The sequence below is a fragment of the Salmo salar genome, chromosome 09 (genome assembly GCF_965601325.2).
Source record: "Salmo salar chromosome 09, fSalSal1, whole genome shotgun sequence".
Taxonomy (NCBI): domain Eukaryota; kingdom Metazoa; phylum Chordata; class Actinopteri; order Salmoniformes; family Salmonidae; genus Salmo; species Salmo salar.
In genome coordinates this window covers 159957689-159976208 of record NC_138299.1, presented here as the reverse complement: position 1 = coordinate 159976208, position 18520 = coordinate 159957689, and the positions used below count along the sequence as shown (strand labels likewise).

At 46.3% G+C, this 18520-nt stretch overlaps 1 protein-coding gene across 1 annotated transcript in view; it reads right to left on the bottom strand.

The window, feature by feature from the left end:
- The window catches only part of LOC106613336 (cyclin-dependent kinase-like 1), a 28855-nt gene that overhangs the window by 5329 nt on the left and 5006 nt on the right, over positions 1-18520 (bottom strand). Inside the window, exons 2-8 of the mRNA XM_045724882.2 lie at positions 18340-18461; positions 13223-13295; positions 12857-12947; positions 6799-6999; positions 6603-6685; positions 3414-3470; positions 85-240 (exon numbers count right to left, since the gene is read on the bottom strand). Coding sequence (XP_045580838.1) covers positions 85-240; positions 3414-3470; positions 6603-6685; positions 6799-6999; positions 12857-12947; positions 13223-13295; positions 18340-18461 — 783 coding nt within the window. The remainder of the gene's footprint in view (positions 1-84; positions 241-3413; positions 3471-6602; positions 6686-6798; positions 7000-12856; positions 12948-13222; positions 13296-18339; positions 18462-18520) is intronic.

The window sequence follows — 18520 nt, the reverse complement described above, 5'->3', positions numbered from 1 at the left end:
ACCCCAGCCTGTCTGTCTCTCACCCCAGCCTGTCTCTCTCACCCCAGCCTGTCTGTCTCTCACCCCAGCCTGTCTGTCTCTTACCCCGACCTGTCGTCGTCTGGAGTTTTTGTTGTCATGGCGTCTCCCGGGACAATCCCCCTCGCGGCCCCAGCTGGCTCCGCCCTCTTCCAGAAAGTATGGCAGCTCCAACAGCTCCTCACAGGACAGACGCAACAACGGGTCCATCACCAGGCACGACTAATCAATACAACCATACATCCATCAGTTAATCAATCAGCCAATCAGTCAATCAGTCAATCAATCAATCAGGTCAAATCAAATCAAATGTATTTGTCACATACAACAGGTGTAGTTCTTACCGTGAAATGCTTACTTACAAGCCCTTAACCAACAATGCAGTTCAAGATATAGAGTTAAGAAAATATTTACTAAATAAAAGAAAGGAATTTTTTAAAATAAAAAGTTACACAATAAAACAATACAGAGGTTATATACAGGGGGTACCAGTACTGAGTCAATGTGCGGGGGTACAGGTTAGTCGAGGTTAATTTGCACATGTATAGAATTGATGTCAGTTTTACACACTCTTGGCATTCTCTCAACCAGCTTCACCGGGAATGCTTTTAAAACAGTTTTAACGGAGTTCCCACATATGCTGAGCACTTGTTGGCTGCTTTTCCTTCACTCTGCCGTCCAACTCAACCTAAACCATCTCAATTGGGTTGAGGTCAGGTGATTGTGGAGGCCAGGTCATCAGATGATCTGGCACACCATCACTCTCCTTCTAGGTCAAATAGCCATTACACAGCCTGGAGGTGTGTTGGGTCATTGTCCTTTTGAAAAACAAATCATAGTCCCACTAAGCACAAACCAGATGGGACGACGTATCGCTGCAGAATGCTGTGGTAGCCATGCTGGTTAAGTGTGCCTTGATTTAGTTCTAAATAAATCACTGACAGTGTCACCAGCAAAGCACCCACACACCATCACACCTCCTCCTCCATGCTTCACGGTGGGAACCATGCATGCGAAGACCATCCGTTCACCGACTGCGTCTCAGAAAGATACAGCGGTTGGAACCAAAAATCTCACATTTGGACTCATCAGACCAAGTGTCTGTTATTTGAACTCTGTAAAGCATTTATTTGGGCTGCAATTTCTGAGGCTGGTAACTCAAATGAACTTATCCTCTGCAGCAGAGGTAACCCTGGGTCTTCCTTTCCTGTGGCGGTCCTCATGACAGACAGTCATCATAGCGCTTGATGGTTTTTGCGACTGCACTTAAAGAAACTTAAAAGTTCTTTAAATTTTCCAGATTGACTGACCATCATGTCCTAAAGTAATGATGGACTGTCATTTCTCTTGAGCTGTTGCTCATAATATGTACTTGGTGTTTTACCAAATAGAGCTATCTTCGGTATACCACCCCTACTTTGTCACAACTGATTGGCTCAAACGCATTAAGAAGGAAAGAAATTAACCAAATTAACTTTTAACAAGGCACACCTGTTAATTGAAATGCATTCCAGGTGACTACCTCATGAAGCTGGTTGAGAGAATGCCAAGAGTGTGCAAAGCTGTCATCAAGGCAAACGGTGGCTACTTTAAAGAAACTCAAATATAAAACATATTTTGATTTGTTTAATAAAATGTGGGTTACCACATGATTCCATATGTGTTACTTCATAGTTTTGATGTCGTCACTATTATTCTGCAATGAAGAAACTAGTAAAAATAAATAAAAACCCTTGAATGAGTAGGTGTGTCCAAACTTTTGACTGGTACCGTAGGTAGGGATAAAGTGACTACGCATAGATAATAAACAGCGAGTAGCAGTGGGGGGGGGGGGGGGTGGGGGGGGGGGGGGGGGCTTCCTCTGAAAACGCAGAGCAGTTGCCATACCAGGCAGTGATGCAACCAGTCAGGATGCTCTCGATGGTGCAGCTGTAGAACTTATTGAGGATCTTGGGGACCCATGCAAAATCTTTTCAGTCTCCTGAGGGGGAAAAGGCTGTTGTCCTGCCCTCTTCACGACCGTCTCGGTGTGTTTGGACCATGATAGTTTGTTGGTGATGTGGACACCAAGGAACCTGAAACTCCAGACCCGCTCTACTACAGCCCTGTCGATGAGAATGGGGGCCTGTTCGGCCCTCCTTTTCCTGTAGTCCACGATCAGCTCCTTTGTCTTGCTCACGTTGAGGGAGAGGTTGCTTGTCCTGGCACCACACGGCCAGGTCTCTGACCTCCTCCCTATAGGATGTCTCGTCGTTGTTGGTGATCAGGCCTACCACTGTTGTGCCGTCAGCAAACTTAATGATGGTGTTGGAGTCGTGCTTGGCCACGTAGACTTAGCGAACATGGAGTACAGGAGGGGACTGAGCACGCACCCCCGAGGGGCCCCAGTGTTGAAGATCAGCATGGCAGATGTGTTGTTGCCTACCCTTGCCACCAAGGGGTGGCCCGTCAGGAAGTCCAGGATCAAGTTGCAAAGGGAGGTGTTTAGTCCAAGGGTCCTTAGCTTAGTGATGAGCTTTCTTGTTTACTTACGGCCTTATACAGTTCGTTGAGTGCGGTCTTAGTGCCAGCATCGGTTAGTGGTGGTAAATACATGCCTATGAAAAATATAGATTAAAACTCTCTTGGTAGATAGGGTGGTCTGCAGTTTATCATGAGGTACTCTACCTCAGGTGAGCAATACCTCGAGACTTCCTTAATATTAGACATCACGCACCAGCTGTTATTGACAAATAGACACACACTACCACCCCTCGTCTTAAAAGACGTAGCTGTTTTTTCCTGCCGATGCAAGGAAAACCCAGCCAACTGAACATTATTTGTGTTGTCATTCAGCCAAGATTCAGCAAAACATACGATATTACAGTTTTTAAATGTCCGTTGGTAGGATAGTCTCGAGTGGAGATCATCCAGTTTATTCTCCAGTGATTGCACGTTGGCTAATAGAACAAATGGTAGAGGTGGGTTATCCACTCGCCGACAAATTCTCACAAGGCACCCCGATCTCCGCCCCCTGTATTTCCATCTTTTCTACACCTGAGTGACGGGGATTTGGGGCCTGGTCTCGGAGAAGGAGTATATCCTTTAGCGTCGGACTCATTAAAAACTGTAATATCGTATGTCTTTGTCCAGTTGAGGTGAGTAATCGCTGTTCTGATATACAGAATCTCTTTTCGGTTATAAGTGATGGTAGCAACAACATTATGTACAAAATAAGTTACAAACAATGCGAGAAAAAAAAACAGCACAGTTGGTTAGGAGCCAGTACAACGGCAGCCATTTCCTCCGGCGCCATTTTTCTTTACACAGTCAGTCAGTCAGTCAGTCAGTTAGTCAGTCAGTCAGTCAGTCAGTCAATCAGCAGATATTACTAACGGTAGGTATAAAGCACAAACCTTCATGACAGTGAGAGCATGAGAGGACACACCATGGAAGCGTTTCTCCAGGGGCTCCTACAGAGAGAACAGAGAATATTCAAACAAAATACTATACTGTCAATAGACAGTGATATGATGTTATTAATAGACTTGATATAAAATTAGAACCGTACCGAAGTGTCTGGCCAGGCCAGGGGATATAGTAATATAGTTAGTTATAGCATAGTATTTTATAGTATAGTATAGTATAGTATAGTACAGTATATATAGTTAGGTATCGAAGTGTCTGGTTAGGCCAGGGGATATAGTATGTATAGTATAGTATAGTATAGTATAGTATAGTTAGGGTACCATAGTGTCTGGCTAGGCCAGGGGATATAGTATGTATAGTATAGTATAGTATAGTATAGTATAGTATAGTAGTTAGGGTACCATAGTGTCTGGCTAGGCCAGGGGATATAGTATTATAGTATAGTATAGTATAGTATAGTATAGTATAGTATAGTATAGTATATTATATATAGTTAGGTGCCATAGTGTCTGGCTAGGCCAGGGGATATAGTATTATAGTATAGTATAGTATAGTATAGTATATATAGTTAGGTACCATAGTGTCGGGTTAGGCCAGGGGATATAGTATTATAGTATAGTATAGTATGTGTATAGTATAGTATAGTATAGTATAGTTAGGGTACCATAGTGTCTGGCTAGGCCATGGGATATAGTAATATAGTTAGTTATAGTATAGTATAGTATAGTATAGTATAGTATAGTATATATAGTAGGTACCATAGTGTCTGGTTAGGCCAGGGGATATAGTATTATAGTATAGTATAGTATAGTATAGTATAGTATAGTATATATAGTTAGATACCATAGTGTCTGGCTAGGCCAGGGGATATAGTATTATAGTATAGTATAGTATAGTATAGTATAGTATAGTATAGTATAGTATAGTATATATAGTTAGGTACCATAGTGTCTGGCTAGGTCAGGGGATATAGCAATATAGTTAGTTATAGTATACTATAGTATAGTATAGTATAGTATAGTATAGTATAGTATAGTATAGTATATATAGTTAGGTATCATAGTGTCTGGCTAGGCCATGGGATATAGTAATATAGTATAGATAGTATAGTATAGTATAGTATAGTATAGTATAGTATAGTATAGTATAGTATATATAGTTAGGTACCATAGTGTCTGGCTAGGCCATGGGATATAGTAATATAGTATAGTATAGTATAGTATATATAGTATAGTATAGTATATATAGTTAGGTAGCGTAGTGTCTGGCTAGACCAGGGGATATAGTAATATAGTTAGCTATAGTATAGTATAGTATAGTATAGTATAGTATAGTCAGTACACACAGTACAGTACAGTATAGTATATATAGTTAGGTACCAGAGTGTCTGGCTAGGTCAGGGGATATAGTAATATAGTTAGTTATAGTATAGTATAGTATAGTATAGTATAGTATAGTATAGTATAGTATAGTATAGTATAGTATAGTATAGTATATATAGTTAGGTACCATAGAGTCTGGCTAGGCCGGGGGATATAGTAATATAGTTAGTTATAGTACACAGTACCAGTCAAAAGTTGGGACACACCTACTCATTCAAGGGATTTCTTTATTTGTACTATTTTCTACACTATAGAATAATAGCGAAGACATCAAAACTATGAAATTATACATATAGAATCAAGTAGTAACCAAAAAAGTGTTAAAAAAATCTAAACATATTTGATATTTGAGATTCTTCAAAGTAGCCACCCTTTGCCTTGATGAGAGCTTTCCAAAGTGTTGGCATTCTCTCAACCAGCTTCACCTGGAATGCTTTTCCAACCGTCTTGAAGGAGTTCCCACATATGCTGAGCACTTGTTGGCTGCTTTTCCTTCACTCTGCGGTCCGACTCATCCCAAAACATCTCAATTGCATTGAGGTCAGGTGACTGGAGGCCAGGTCATCTGATGCAGCACTCCATCACTCTCTTTCTTGGTCAAATAACCCTTACACAGCCTGGAGGTATGTTGGGTCATTGTCCTTTTGAAAAAGAAATGATAGTCCCACTAATCACAAACCAGATGGGATGGTATATCGCTGCAGAATGCTGTAGTAGCCATGTTGGTTGTGTGCCTTGAATTCTAAATAAAACACTGACAGCATCACTATTAAAGCACCCCCACACCATCACAACTCCTCCTCCATGCTTCACGGTGGAAACCACACACGTGGCAATCATCTGTTTACCTACTCTACGTCTCACAAAACATGGTGGTTGAAACCAAAAATCAAAAATTTGGACTCATCAGACCAAAGGACAGATTTCCATCGCTATAATGTCCATTGCCGTGTTTCTTGGCCCAAGCAAGTCTCTTCTTATTGGTGTCCTTTAGTAGTGGTTTCTTTGCAGCAATTCGACCATGAAGGCCTGATTCACGCAGTCTCCTCTGAACAGTTGATGTTGAGATGTGTCTGTTACTTGAACTCTATGAAGCATTTATTTGGGCTGCAATTTCTGAGGCTGGTAACTCTAATGAACTTATCCTCTGCAGCAGAGATAACTCTGGGTCTTCCTTTCCTGTGGCGGTCCTCATGAGAGACAATTTCATCATAGCGCTTGATGGTTTTTGTGACTGCACTTAAAGAAACTTTCAAAGTTCTTGACATTTTCCAGATTGACTGACCTTCATGTCTTAAAGTAATGATGGACTGTCGTTTCTCTTTGCTTATTTGAGCTGTTCTTGCCATAGCATGGACTTGGTCTTTTACCAAATAGGGCTATCTTCTGTAAACCACCCCTACCTTGTCACAACACAACTGACTGTCTCAAACGCATTAATAAGGAAAGGAATTAGACAAATGTACTTTTAACAAGGCACATCTGTTAATTGAAATGCATTCCAGGTATCCAGGTACCTCATAAAGCTGGTTGAGAGAATGCCAAGAGTGTGCAAAGCTGTCATCAAGGCAAAAGGGTGGCTACTTTGAAGAATCTCAAATATAAAATATATTTTGATTTGTTTAACACTTTTTTTTTTTGGTTACTACATGATTCCATATTTGTTATTTCAAAGTTTTGACGTCTTCACTATTACTCTACAATGTAGAAAATAGTAAAAAAATTAAGAAAAACCCTTGAATGAATAGGTGAGTCCAAAATGTTGACTGGTACTGTATATAAATAGTCAGGTACCGTGGTGTCAGGCTCGGGGATGCTGACTCCGCTGAAGAACACGTTGGACCGGAACACCTGCTGGTGACGAGGGATCAGGTCACCTGATGTGGTCAGAACGGAAGTTATGGCAGGTAGCAGACAGAATAAAGCAAAACAACAAACAGCTGTTGTTTTCAAAATTACCCAATGCATTGCTCTCCTTCTCACTGTGTACCTAGAGTGCGTCTGATGAGGTAGAGCTGGTCGACGTCGGAGCGTCCAGGCCAGAGAGGGTTTCCATGGAGCAGCTCAGCGAATACACAGCCCAGCGCCCAGAGGTCCACCGGGGCTCCGTACTGAGTATCACCCACCAGGAGCTCTGGAGCCCGGTACCACCGAGTAGCCACATAGTCTGTATAGTCATCACCTGGCCCCGCTGAACACAGACACAGACATTGAATAACATGTAAATTACAGAGAGAGAGAGAGAGAGAGAGAGAGAGAGAGAGAGAGAGAGAGAGAGAAAGAGAGACATTGAATAACATGTAAATTACAGAGAGAGAGAGAGAGAGAGAGACATTGAATAACATGTACATTACACTGAGAGAGCGAGAGAAAGAGAGACACATTGAATAACTTGTAAATTACACAGAGAGAGAGAGAGAGAGAGACATTGAATAACATATACATTACACACAGAGAGAGAGAGAGAGAGAGAGAGAGACATTGAATAACATGTACATTACACACAGAGAGAGAGAGAGACATTGAATAACATGTACATTACACAGAGAGATTGTCACGCTGGTATAAAGGATTTGGAGACAGGCGCAGGAATACATAATAGGGAACCAGGTTGTGTGTAATCAGAAAAGACAGTCCGGGGTTGATGATAATGAATCCAGTTCAGTGAAGCCTAGAAGGCCGGTGACGTGGACCTCCGGAACTGGTGAACAGAATGAGCAGCAGTACCGGGGGGATCCGTGACAGTACCCCCCCCCCCCCCTCCAGCGGGATGACACCGGCCTCGGGGACGACCACAGGGGCGCGGTGCTGGTCAGTCCGGGCAGCGAAACGTCCAGGAACCCAGTACCGCTCTTCTGGGCCGTACCCCTCCCAGTCGTAGGTGCTGGAGACACGCCCCGCCCCCCCCCCCCCCCCGACGCCTCGAATCTAGGACCTCACGGACCGAGTACACTGGACCTCCCTCGATATACAGAGGTGGAGGCAGGGCATCACTGGGTCCAGCCTCAGCGAGGGGACCAGGCACCACTGGCCTGAGAAGAGACACATGAAAGTTCGGGTTAATGTAGTAATCATGATGGAGGTCTCCTCTCCCTGCCTCTCCTCTCCATCATAGAGGCGAGACAGGGCGTCCGCCTTCACATTCTTCGAGACTGGCTTATTCGAAACCGTGAATTCGAACCTGGCAAAGAATAGAGCCCACCTGGCCTGTCTCAGGTTTAGTCTCTTCGCTGCCTTGATGTACTCCAGGTTGCGGTGGTCCGTCAACACCAGGAAAGGGTGTTTGGACCCCTCAAGCCAGTGCCTCCACGCCTTCAGAGTCTTCTTGACTGCCAAGAGTTCCCGGTCCCCTACGTCGTAGTTCCTCTGGGCGGGGCTCACTAGATTGGAGTAGAAAGCGCAAGGCCGCAGCTTTGGAGGGGTTCCGGTGTGCTGGGATAACAATGCACCGACTCCTACTTCGGAGGCGTCCACTTCGACGATGAAGGAGAGTGAGGGGTCGGGATATGCCAACATGGGGGCAGTGGTGAAACGTGCCTCCAGCGTCTCAAACGCCCTCACCGCCTTCGCCGTCCAACGAAGCCGCTGGGGACCTCCTCTCAGCAGGAAGGTAAGAGGCGCGACCACCGTGCTGAAGCTCCGGATGAACCTCCGAAATTAGTTGGCGAACTCCAGGAATTGCTGGACTGCTTTCACGGACTTGGGGATGGGCCATGACCTGACTGCGCTGATGCGTTGCTTCTCCGTCTCCACTCCCTTTGTGGAGATGAGATAGCCCGAGAAGGACACGGACCGCTGGAAAAACAAACATTTCTCCTGTTTAACATATAGTTCATGCTCCAACAGTCTCAGTACAGACCTGACTAACGAGACTGGCTGGACACGGTCAGCAGAATAGACCATAATGTAGTCTATATAGACCACTACGCCCTGTCCCAGCATGTCCCGAAACACTTCGTCGATGAAGGCCTGGAAGACTGAAGGAGCATTAGACAGGCCAAAGGGCATTACAAGATACTCGTAATGACCCGTGGTCGTGGAAAAAGCCGTCTTCCATTCATCGCCTGCACGAATGAGCACCAGATTGTAGGCGCTGCTCAAGTCCAGCTTTGTGAAGTACGGCGCCCTGTGCATTTGTTCGATGATGGTTGGGATGAGGAGTAAAGGATAGCTGAACTTGACAGTGGCCTTGTTCAGTGTTCGATAATCAATGCAGAGGCGCAGTCCCCCATCTTTCTTCTTAACAAAAAATAAGCTTGAGGAGGTGACTTAGAGGGATGGATAAAACTCTGCTGGAGACTCTCCTATACATAGGTCTCCATTACCTCGGTCTCCACATAGGCGAGGGGATAGACATGTCCTCTCGGGAGGGCTGCGTCAGACAAAAGGTCGATGGTACAGTCCCAGGGGCGATGGGAGGAGCACAGTCCGGACTTTCCACTGTAGTGGTATTGACAGACACTGTGAGACACCTCCCCTGACACTCCTGCGACCAACTCAGCAGTCTCCTCTCGGACCAGGAAATAACCGGGTTATGCAAACTCAACCAGGGGAGACCTAAAACAATGGGGTGCGTGGGGGTGTCTATAATCAAGAAGGTGATCTGTTCTGAATGAGTGTCCTGGGTCAGCAAAGAAACAGGAACAGTAAAGTGATGTACGAGGCCTGTCCCTATTGGACGATTATCCAGGGCTCGAACCGGAATGGGTGACTGTAGGGGAACCAAAGGGATGCAAAATGCAGTGGCCAGTGCGCTATCTAAGAGATTCCTGGCAGCTCCGGCAGCTCTGGAATCAATCAGCGCTAACGGGAGTGAAGGGCTAGGGTACTCAGGGAATTTAACGTGAAAACACACCGGTTGATTTGACAGACAAGGAGAGGAGACCTTGCCTCCTACCTAGGTTGGCGCAGGAGAAGTCCCTGGCTTGTCACATCCTCGCCTCCTAGTGGATAGAGAGCAGGTCGGGGAAAAATTACCCCTTTCTCCACAATAGAAGCAGAGGCCCAGATTCCTCCTTCTCCTATGCTCTGCTTCGGGCAAACGTGCCGAGCCCACCTCCATCGGCTCTGGCCAAGGAGCAGGTGTAGCCATGGGCTCCGGATTCTGCGCAGGTTTACCTCGGGACCAACCGGATTGCCATGCTGATGAGCTGGTCAAGTGACAGGTTGTCATCACGGCAGGCTAACTCCAGCTGTACCTCCTCCCGCAGTCTTCCGTGGAAAACAGTGACCAGAGACAACTCGTTCCATCCGGTGGAAGCCGCGATAGTCTGGGAACTCCAGGGCGAACTCCGAGGTGGTCCTAGCTCCCTGGCATAGTCGGAGTAGGCGCTCACCCCCCTCTCAGCCCTCCACAGGATAATCAAACACCGAGCGTAAGAGGAGGTTGAATCGCTCGTAGGACTCAACCTCGGGTCCGCCCATCTCCCAGACCGTGGCACCCCAGTCCAGAGCCCATCCAGTCAGTGCCATGAAGACGGTGGCAACCCTGTCTCTTCTGGAAACAGCCTCGGCGTAGCGAGTGAGGTACAGGTCATATTGTAGAAGGAACCCCCTGCATCTTGCTGGTGTGCCGTCGAAGTGCTCCGGGAGGGACCGGGGTATCCCACGGACCGGCTCCGATGGAACGGAGGTAGGTCGTGGTGTGAGAGCATGTACCGGAATCAGTGCTGGAAACTGGAGGGACTGCGCATTCCGTTCCAAGTGCAGGACGGTTACCAGCACACTGTCTATGGAGATACCGAGTCTGGAGAGACAGTCCTCTTGGTGCTGTACTGTCCCTACAATGGTGGCCATCTCGGCCTTTCCTGCTGTCCCCATTTGTTGGTTGGTTATTCTGTCACGCTAGTATAAAGGATTTGGAGACAGGCGCAGGAATACATAATATGGGTTTTTTAAAACACCCAAAACAAACACGTATACAAAACACTGGGATGTACCCAAATAAAAGAGCGAGGGTAAACCTCGTAGAATGACACGGGACGAGACCCGTAATACACAATCCACAAAACACGCAGCACAGAAGCTGAAACAACGCATAGGTACTCACACGACCAACGGATATAACCGACAAGGACAATGGGGAGGATATAACCGACAAGAACAATGGGGAGGATATAACCGACAAGGACAATGGGGAGGATATAACCGACAAGGACAATGGGGAGGATATAACCGACAAGGACAATGGGGAGGATATAACCGACAAGGACAATGGGGAGGATATAACCGACAAGGACAATGGGGAGGATATAACCGACAAGGACAATGGGGAAGATATAACCGACAAGGACAATGGGGAGGATATAACCGACAAGGACAATGGGGAGGATATAACCGACAAGGACAATGGGGAGGATATAACCGACAAGGACAATGGGGAGGATATAACCGACAAGGACAATGAGGAGGATATAACCGACAAGGACAATGGGGAGGATATAACCGACAAGGACAATGGGGAGGATATAACCGACAAGGACAATGGGGAGGATATAACCGACAAGGACAATGAGGAGGATATAACCGACAAGGACAATGGGGAGGATGTAACCGACAAGGACAATGGGGAGGATATAACCGACAAGGACAATGGGGAGGATATAACCGACAAGGACAATGGGGAGGATGTAACCGACAAGGACAATGGGGAGGATGTAACCGACAAGGACAATGGGGAGGATATAACCGACAAGGACAATGGGGAGGATGTAACCGACAAGGACAATGGGGAGGATGTAACCGACAAGGACAATGGGGAGGATATAACCGACAAGGACAATGGGGAGGATGTAACCGACAAGGACAATGGGGAATAGAGGGCACATATATAACATACTAATCAGGGGAAATGGGAACCAGGTTGTGTGTAATCAGAAAAGACAGTCCGGGGTTGATGATAATGAATCCAGTTCAGTGAAGCCTAGAAGGCCGGTGACGTGGACCTCCGGAACTGGTGAACAGAATGAGCAGCAGTACCGGGGGAATCCGTGACAGAGAGAGAGACAGAGAGAGAGAGAGAGAGAGACATTGAATAACATGTACATTACACAGAGAGAGAGAGAGAAAGAGAGACACATTGAATAACTTGTAAATTACACAGAGAGAGAGAGAGAGAGAGACATTGAATAACATGTACATTACACACAGAGAAAGAGAGAGAGAGAGAGAGAGAGAGAGAGAGAGAGAGAGAGAGAGAGAGAGAGAGAGAGAGAGACATTGAATAACATGTACATTACACAGAGAGAGAGAGAGAGAGAGACATTGAATAACATGTACATTACACAGAGAAAGAGAGAGAGAGAGAGAGAGAGAGAGAGAGAGAGCGAGAAAGAGAGAGAGAGAGAGAGAGACATTGAATAACATGTACATTACACAGAGAAAGAGAGAGAGAGAGAGAGACATTGAATAACATGTACATTACACAGAGAGAGAGAGAGAGAGAGAGAGAGAGAGAGAGAGAGAGAGAGAGAGAGAGAGAGAGAGAGAGAGAGAGCATTGAATAACATGTACATTACACAGAGAGAGAGAGAGACACACCGACTGGCTGACTGCCTAAATGGCTGACTGGCTAGCTGACTGGCTGACTGACCGGCTGACTGGCTGACTGCCTAAATGGCTGACTGCCTAACTGGCTGACTGGCTAGCTGATTGGCTGACTGCCTAACTGGCTGACTGGCTAGCTGATTGGCTGACTGTCTAACAGGCTGACTGGCCGGCTGACTGGCTGGTTCTTCTCCTCTTCTCTCCTCCCTACACTTTCCTGCTGTGGAAGTGAGGAGGCCAAAACAACAGCTGATATCTTTAGGCTCCTTGTTGAATTAGTCACTAGAGAGACATAGAACGCTAAATGCACACAAACATACTCACGGGCTGTGGTGTGTGTGTGTGTGTGTGTCTGTGTGTGTGTGTGTGTGTGTGTGTGTGTGTGTGTGTGTGTGTGTGTGTGTGTGTGTGTGTGTGTGTGTGTGTGTATGTGTGTGTGTGTGTGTGTGTGTGTGTGTGTGTGTGTGTGTGTGTGTGTGTGTGTGTGTGTGTGTGTGACCTACTGAGGATCCTGGCGAATCCAAAGTCACAGAGTTTGATGACTCCTGTCTTGGTGAGAAGGATGTTCTCTGGCTTCACATCCCGATGAATACACTGCAACACACACACACACACACACACACACACACACACACACACACACACACACACACACACACACACACACACACACACACACACACACACACACACACACACACAGACACAGACACAGACACACACACACACACACACACACGCACACACACAATTACAGAAGTGAAAAGTAATATAGATGTCAATAAAGCTATGAAACAAAATGACTCAAAAGTTAAAAGATAACCATTTTAGCACACAGACATTAGAAGTAAGAATTAGTTGAAACTAACGTTGTGTTTGTGGCAGAAGTTGACGGCCTGCAGCGTCTGCCATAGTATACTCTTCAGCTGGACCTCAGGGACCCTGGACCAGGACACAACAGGACGTTTCATAGAACACACAGAGGTCAGAGGTTACAGAGGGGCACTTAGTTGTTGTCAATAGTTCAGAAACACATACAGTTGAAGTCGGAAGTTTACATACACTTTAGGTTGGAGTCATTAAAACTCGTTTTTTTTCAACCACTCTACAAATTTCTTGTTAACAAACTATAGTTTTGTCAAGTCGGTTAGGACATCTACTTTGTGCATGACACAAGTAATCTTTCCAACAATTGTTTACAGACGGATTATTTCACTTATAATTCACTGTATCACAATTCCAGTAGGTCAGAAGTTTACATACACTAAGTTGACTGTGCCTTTAAACAGCTTGGAAAATTCCAGAAAATGATGTCATGGCTAATTGACACCATTTGAGTCAATTGGAGGTGTACCTGTGGATGTATTTCAAGGCCTACCTTCAAACTCAGTGCCTCTTTGCTTGAAAACATGGGAAAATCAAAAGAAATCAGCCAAGACCTCAGAAAAAAAAATTGCAAGTATAAACACCATGGGACCACGCAGCCGTCATACCGCTCAGGAAGGAGACACTTTCTGTCTCATAGAGATGAACGTACTTTGGAGTGAAAAGTGCAAATCAATCCCAGAACAACAGCAAAGGACCTTGTGAAGATGCTGGAGGAAACAAGTACAAAAGTATCTATATCCACAGTAAAACGAGTCCTATATCGACATAACCTGAAAGGCCGCTCAGCAAGGAAGAAGCCGGTTTGCAACTGCACATGGGGACAAAGATCGTACTTTTTGTAGAAATGTCCTCGGGTCTGATGAAACAAAAAACGAACTATTTGGCCATAATGACCATCGTTATGTGTGGAGGAAAAAGGGGGAGGCTTGCAAGCCGAAGAACACCATCCCAACCGTGAAGCACGGGGGTGGCAGCATCATGTTGTGGGGGTGCTTTGCTGCAGGAGGGACTGGTGTACTTCACAAAATGGCATCATGAGGATGGAAAATTATGTGGATATATTGAAGCAACATCTCAAGACATCAGTCAGGAAGTTAAAGCTTGGTCACAAATGGGTCTTCTAAATGGACAATGACCCCAAGCATACTTCCAAAGTTGTGGCAAAATGGCTTAAGGACAACAAAGTCAAGGTATTGGAGTGGCCATCACAAAGCCCTGACCTCAATCCCATAGAACATTTGTAAGCAGAACTGAAAGTGTGTGAGCAAGGAGACATACAAACCTGACTCAGTTACACCAGCTCTGTCAGGAGGAATGGGCCAAAATTCACCCAATTTATTGTGGGAAGCTTGTGGAAGGCTACCCAAAATGTTTGACCCAAGTTAAACAATTTAAAGGCAATGCTACCAAATACTAATTGAGTGTATGTAAACGTCTGACCCACTGGGAATGTGATGAAAGAAATAAAAAGCTGAAATAAATAATTCTCTCTACTATTATTCTGACATTTCACATTCTTAAAATAAAGTGGTGATACTAACTGACCTAAGACAGAGAATTTTTACTAGGATTAAATGTCAGGAATTGTGAAAAACTGAGTTTAAATGTATTTGGCTAAGGTGTATGTTAACTTCTGACTTCAACTGTAATCATCATGATATGTAATATTACTGTATAATCATCGTGATATGTAATGTTACTTTGAAGTCATCATTATAATCATCGTGATATGTAATGTTACTGTGAAGTCATCATTATAATCATCATTATAATCATCGTGATATGTAATGTTACTGTGAAGTCATCATCATAATCATCGTGATATGTAATGTTACTGTGAAGTCATCATTATAATCATCATTATAATCATCGTGATATGTAATGTTACTGTGAAGTCATCATTATAATCATCATTATAATCATCGTGATATGTAATGTTACTGTGAAGTCATCATTATAATCATCCCGTGATATTGTTATGTTACTGTGAAGTCATCATTATAATCATCGTGATATGTAATGTTACTGTGAAGTCATCATTATAATCATCATTATAATCATCGTGATATTGTTATGTTACTGTAATGTTCCTATATAATCATCGTGATATTGTTATGCTCTCAGATCCTTTCTCTTTACATCCAAATGGACTGCTGCTTTAAACAGTTCCCTATCACCCGGGGCAACTGGGGGCATGTCGCCCCTACCAACCGCAGCTTTTGTTTTCAGGGGCGGCTTGAGTTTCTGCTGCGTGGCATTCTGGGTAAAAGGACCTGTAGCGAGGCCAGCGAGGGAGGAAGCTTTCTCACTACATAATACACACTGCCCTTTGTCTTGGGAACGGAGAGTGTGTGGGGTAAGAGGGGTGTGTGTGTTCTATGAAACGCTGACGTTCAGCTGAAGAGTATACCGTAGCAGACGCCGCAGGCCGTCAACTTCTGCCACAAACACAACTTTCTGTTCTTGTCTATTGATGTATCTGTATTATGTCATTCTGTATTATGTTTCATGTTTTGATGTGGAACCCCAGGAAGAGTAGCTGCTGCTTTTGCAACAAGCTACTGGGGATCCTAATAAAACACCAAATACTTCTAATGTCTGTGTGCTAGAAAGGTTATCTGTTTAACTTTTTGAGTTATTTTGTCTCATAGCTTTATCGACATCTAGTATATTACTTTTCACTTCTGTAATAGTGTGTGTGTGTGTGTGTGTGTGTGTGTGTGTGTGTGTGTGTGTGGGGGCGTGTGTGCGTGCGTGCGTGCGTGTGTGTGTGTGTATGTTTAAATTAAAGTATGCTGACACAAGACTATTTCCTCTAACATTCTCTGTCTTTAGTGTCTCTTAGCAACGGTCTCCCACCACGTAGTTCAGACGCTGTTCCTCCTCTCTGCCCCCCTATCTCTCCCTACCCCTACCTCTTTCTCTCTGCCCCCCTATCTCTCCCTACCCCTACCTCATTCTCTCTGTCCCCCTATCTCTCCCTCCCCCTACCTCATTCTCTCTGTCCCCCTATCTCTCCCTCCCCCTACCTCATTCTCTCTGTCCCAGTAACTCTCCCTACCCCTACCTCATTCTCTCTGTCCCCCTATCTCTCCCTCTCCTTCTCTCTGTCCCGTATCTCTCCCTACCCCTACCTCATTCTGTCTGTCCCCCTATCTCTCCCTCCCCCTACCTCTTTCTCTCTGCCCCCCTATCTCTCCCTACCCCTACCTCATTCTGTCTGTCCCCCTATCTCTCCCTCCCCCTACCTCTTTCTCTCTGTCCCCGTATCTCTCCCTCCCCCTACCTCATTCTCTCTGTCCCGTATCTCTCCCTACCCCTACCTCATTCTGTCTGTCCCCCTATCTCTCCCTCTCCTTCTCTCTGTCCCGTATCTCTCCCTACCCCTACCTCATTCTGTCTGTCCCCCTATCTCTCCCTCCCCCTACCTCATTCTCTCTGCCCCCCTATCTCTCCCTACCCCTACCTCATTCTGTCTGTCCCCCTATCTCTCCCTCCCCCTACCTCTTTCTCTCTGTCCCCGTAACTCTCCATCCCCCTCCTCTCTCTCTGTCCCGTATCTCTCCCTACCCCTACCTCATTCTGTCTGTCCCCCTATCTCTCCCTCCCCCTACCTCATTCTGTCTGTCCCCGTATCTCTCCCTCCCCCTACCTCATTCTCTCTGCCCCCCTATCTCTCCCTACCCCTACCTCATTCTGTCTGTCCCCCTATCTCTCCCTCCCCCTCCTCTTCTCTCTGTCCCCGTATCTCTCCCTCCCCCTACCTCATTCTCTCTGTCCCGCTATCTCTCCCTCCCCCTCTCTTTCTCTCTGTCCCCCTATCTCTCCCTCCCCTTCTCTTTCTCTCTGTCCCGTATCGCTCCCTCCCCCTACCTCATTCTGTCTGTCCCCCTATCTCTCCCTCCCCTCTCTTTCTCTCTGTCCCGTATCTCTCCCTCCCCCTACCTCATTCTCTCTGTCCCCCTATCTCTCCCTCCCCCTACCTCATTCTGTCTGTCCCCCTATCTCTCCCTCCCCCTACCTCATTCTGTCTGTCCCCCTATCTCTCCCTCCCTCTACCTCATTCTGTCTGTCCCCCTATCTCTCCCTCCCCCTCTCTTTCTCTCTGTCCCGTATCTCTCCCTCCCCCTACCTCATTCTGTCTGTCCCCCTATCTCTCCCTCCCTCTACCTCATTCTGTCTGTCCCCCTATCTCTCCCTCCCCTCTCTTTCTCTCTGGCCCGTATCTCTCCCTCCCCCTACCTCATTCTGTCTGTCCCCCTATCTCTCCCACCCCCTACCTCATTCTGTCTGTCCCCCTATCTCTCCCACCCCCTACCTCATTCTATCTGTCCCCCTATCTCTCCCTCCCTCTACCTCATTCTGTCTGTCCCCCTATCTCTCCCTCCCCCTCTCTTTCTCTCTGGCCCGTATCTCTCCCTCCCCCTACCTCATTCTGTCTGTCCCCCTATCTCTCCCTCCCTCTACCTCATTCTGTCTGTCCCCCTATCTCTCCCTCCCCCTCTCTTTCTCTCTGGCCCGTATCTCTCCCTCCCCCTACCTCATTCTGTCTGTCCCCCTATCTCTCCCACCCCCTACCTCATTCTGTCTGTCCCCCTATCTCTCCCTCCCCCTCTCTTTCTCTCTGTCCCATATCTCTCCCTCCCTCTACCTCATTCTGTCTGTCCCCCTATCTCTCCCTTCCCCTTCTCTTTCTCTCTGTCCCATATCTCTCCCTCCCTCTACCTCATTCTGTCTCTCCCCGTATCTCTCCCTCCCCCTCTCTTTCTCTCTGTCCCTGTATCTCTCCCTCCCCCTACCTCATTCTCTCTGTCCCCGTACCTCTCCCTCCCCCTACCTCATTCTCTCTGTCCCCGTATCTCTCCCTCCCTCTACCTCATTCTGTCCAGCCTAGTGGTCAGACTAACCACCAGGCAAAGTGTATGACTTCAGGAGTCACTAAATGACACAGGAAAGATGATCTTGGCGTTCAGTCATAGAGCTCCTGAGAGGGAGAGAGTTAGACCAACACAAAGGCCAGGGAGTTATGACAGGGTGATAAGAGTTAACATACCCACAGGGTTAGGGAGTTATGACAGGGTGATAAGAGTTAACATACCCACGGGGGTGTCGGTCCAGCTCGTTCAGGACGGTCTGCTCACAGAACTCAAAGACCAGGTGGAGACGTCTCTTCCTCCTGAAGACCTCCAGGAGATTCACCAAGTTCACATGCTTCAGCTGCTGCAGGGATCAACACAGTGGGTGGTGAGAGGGTGGTGTGTGTGTGTGTGTGTGTGTGT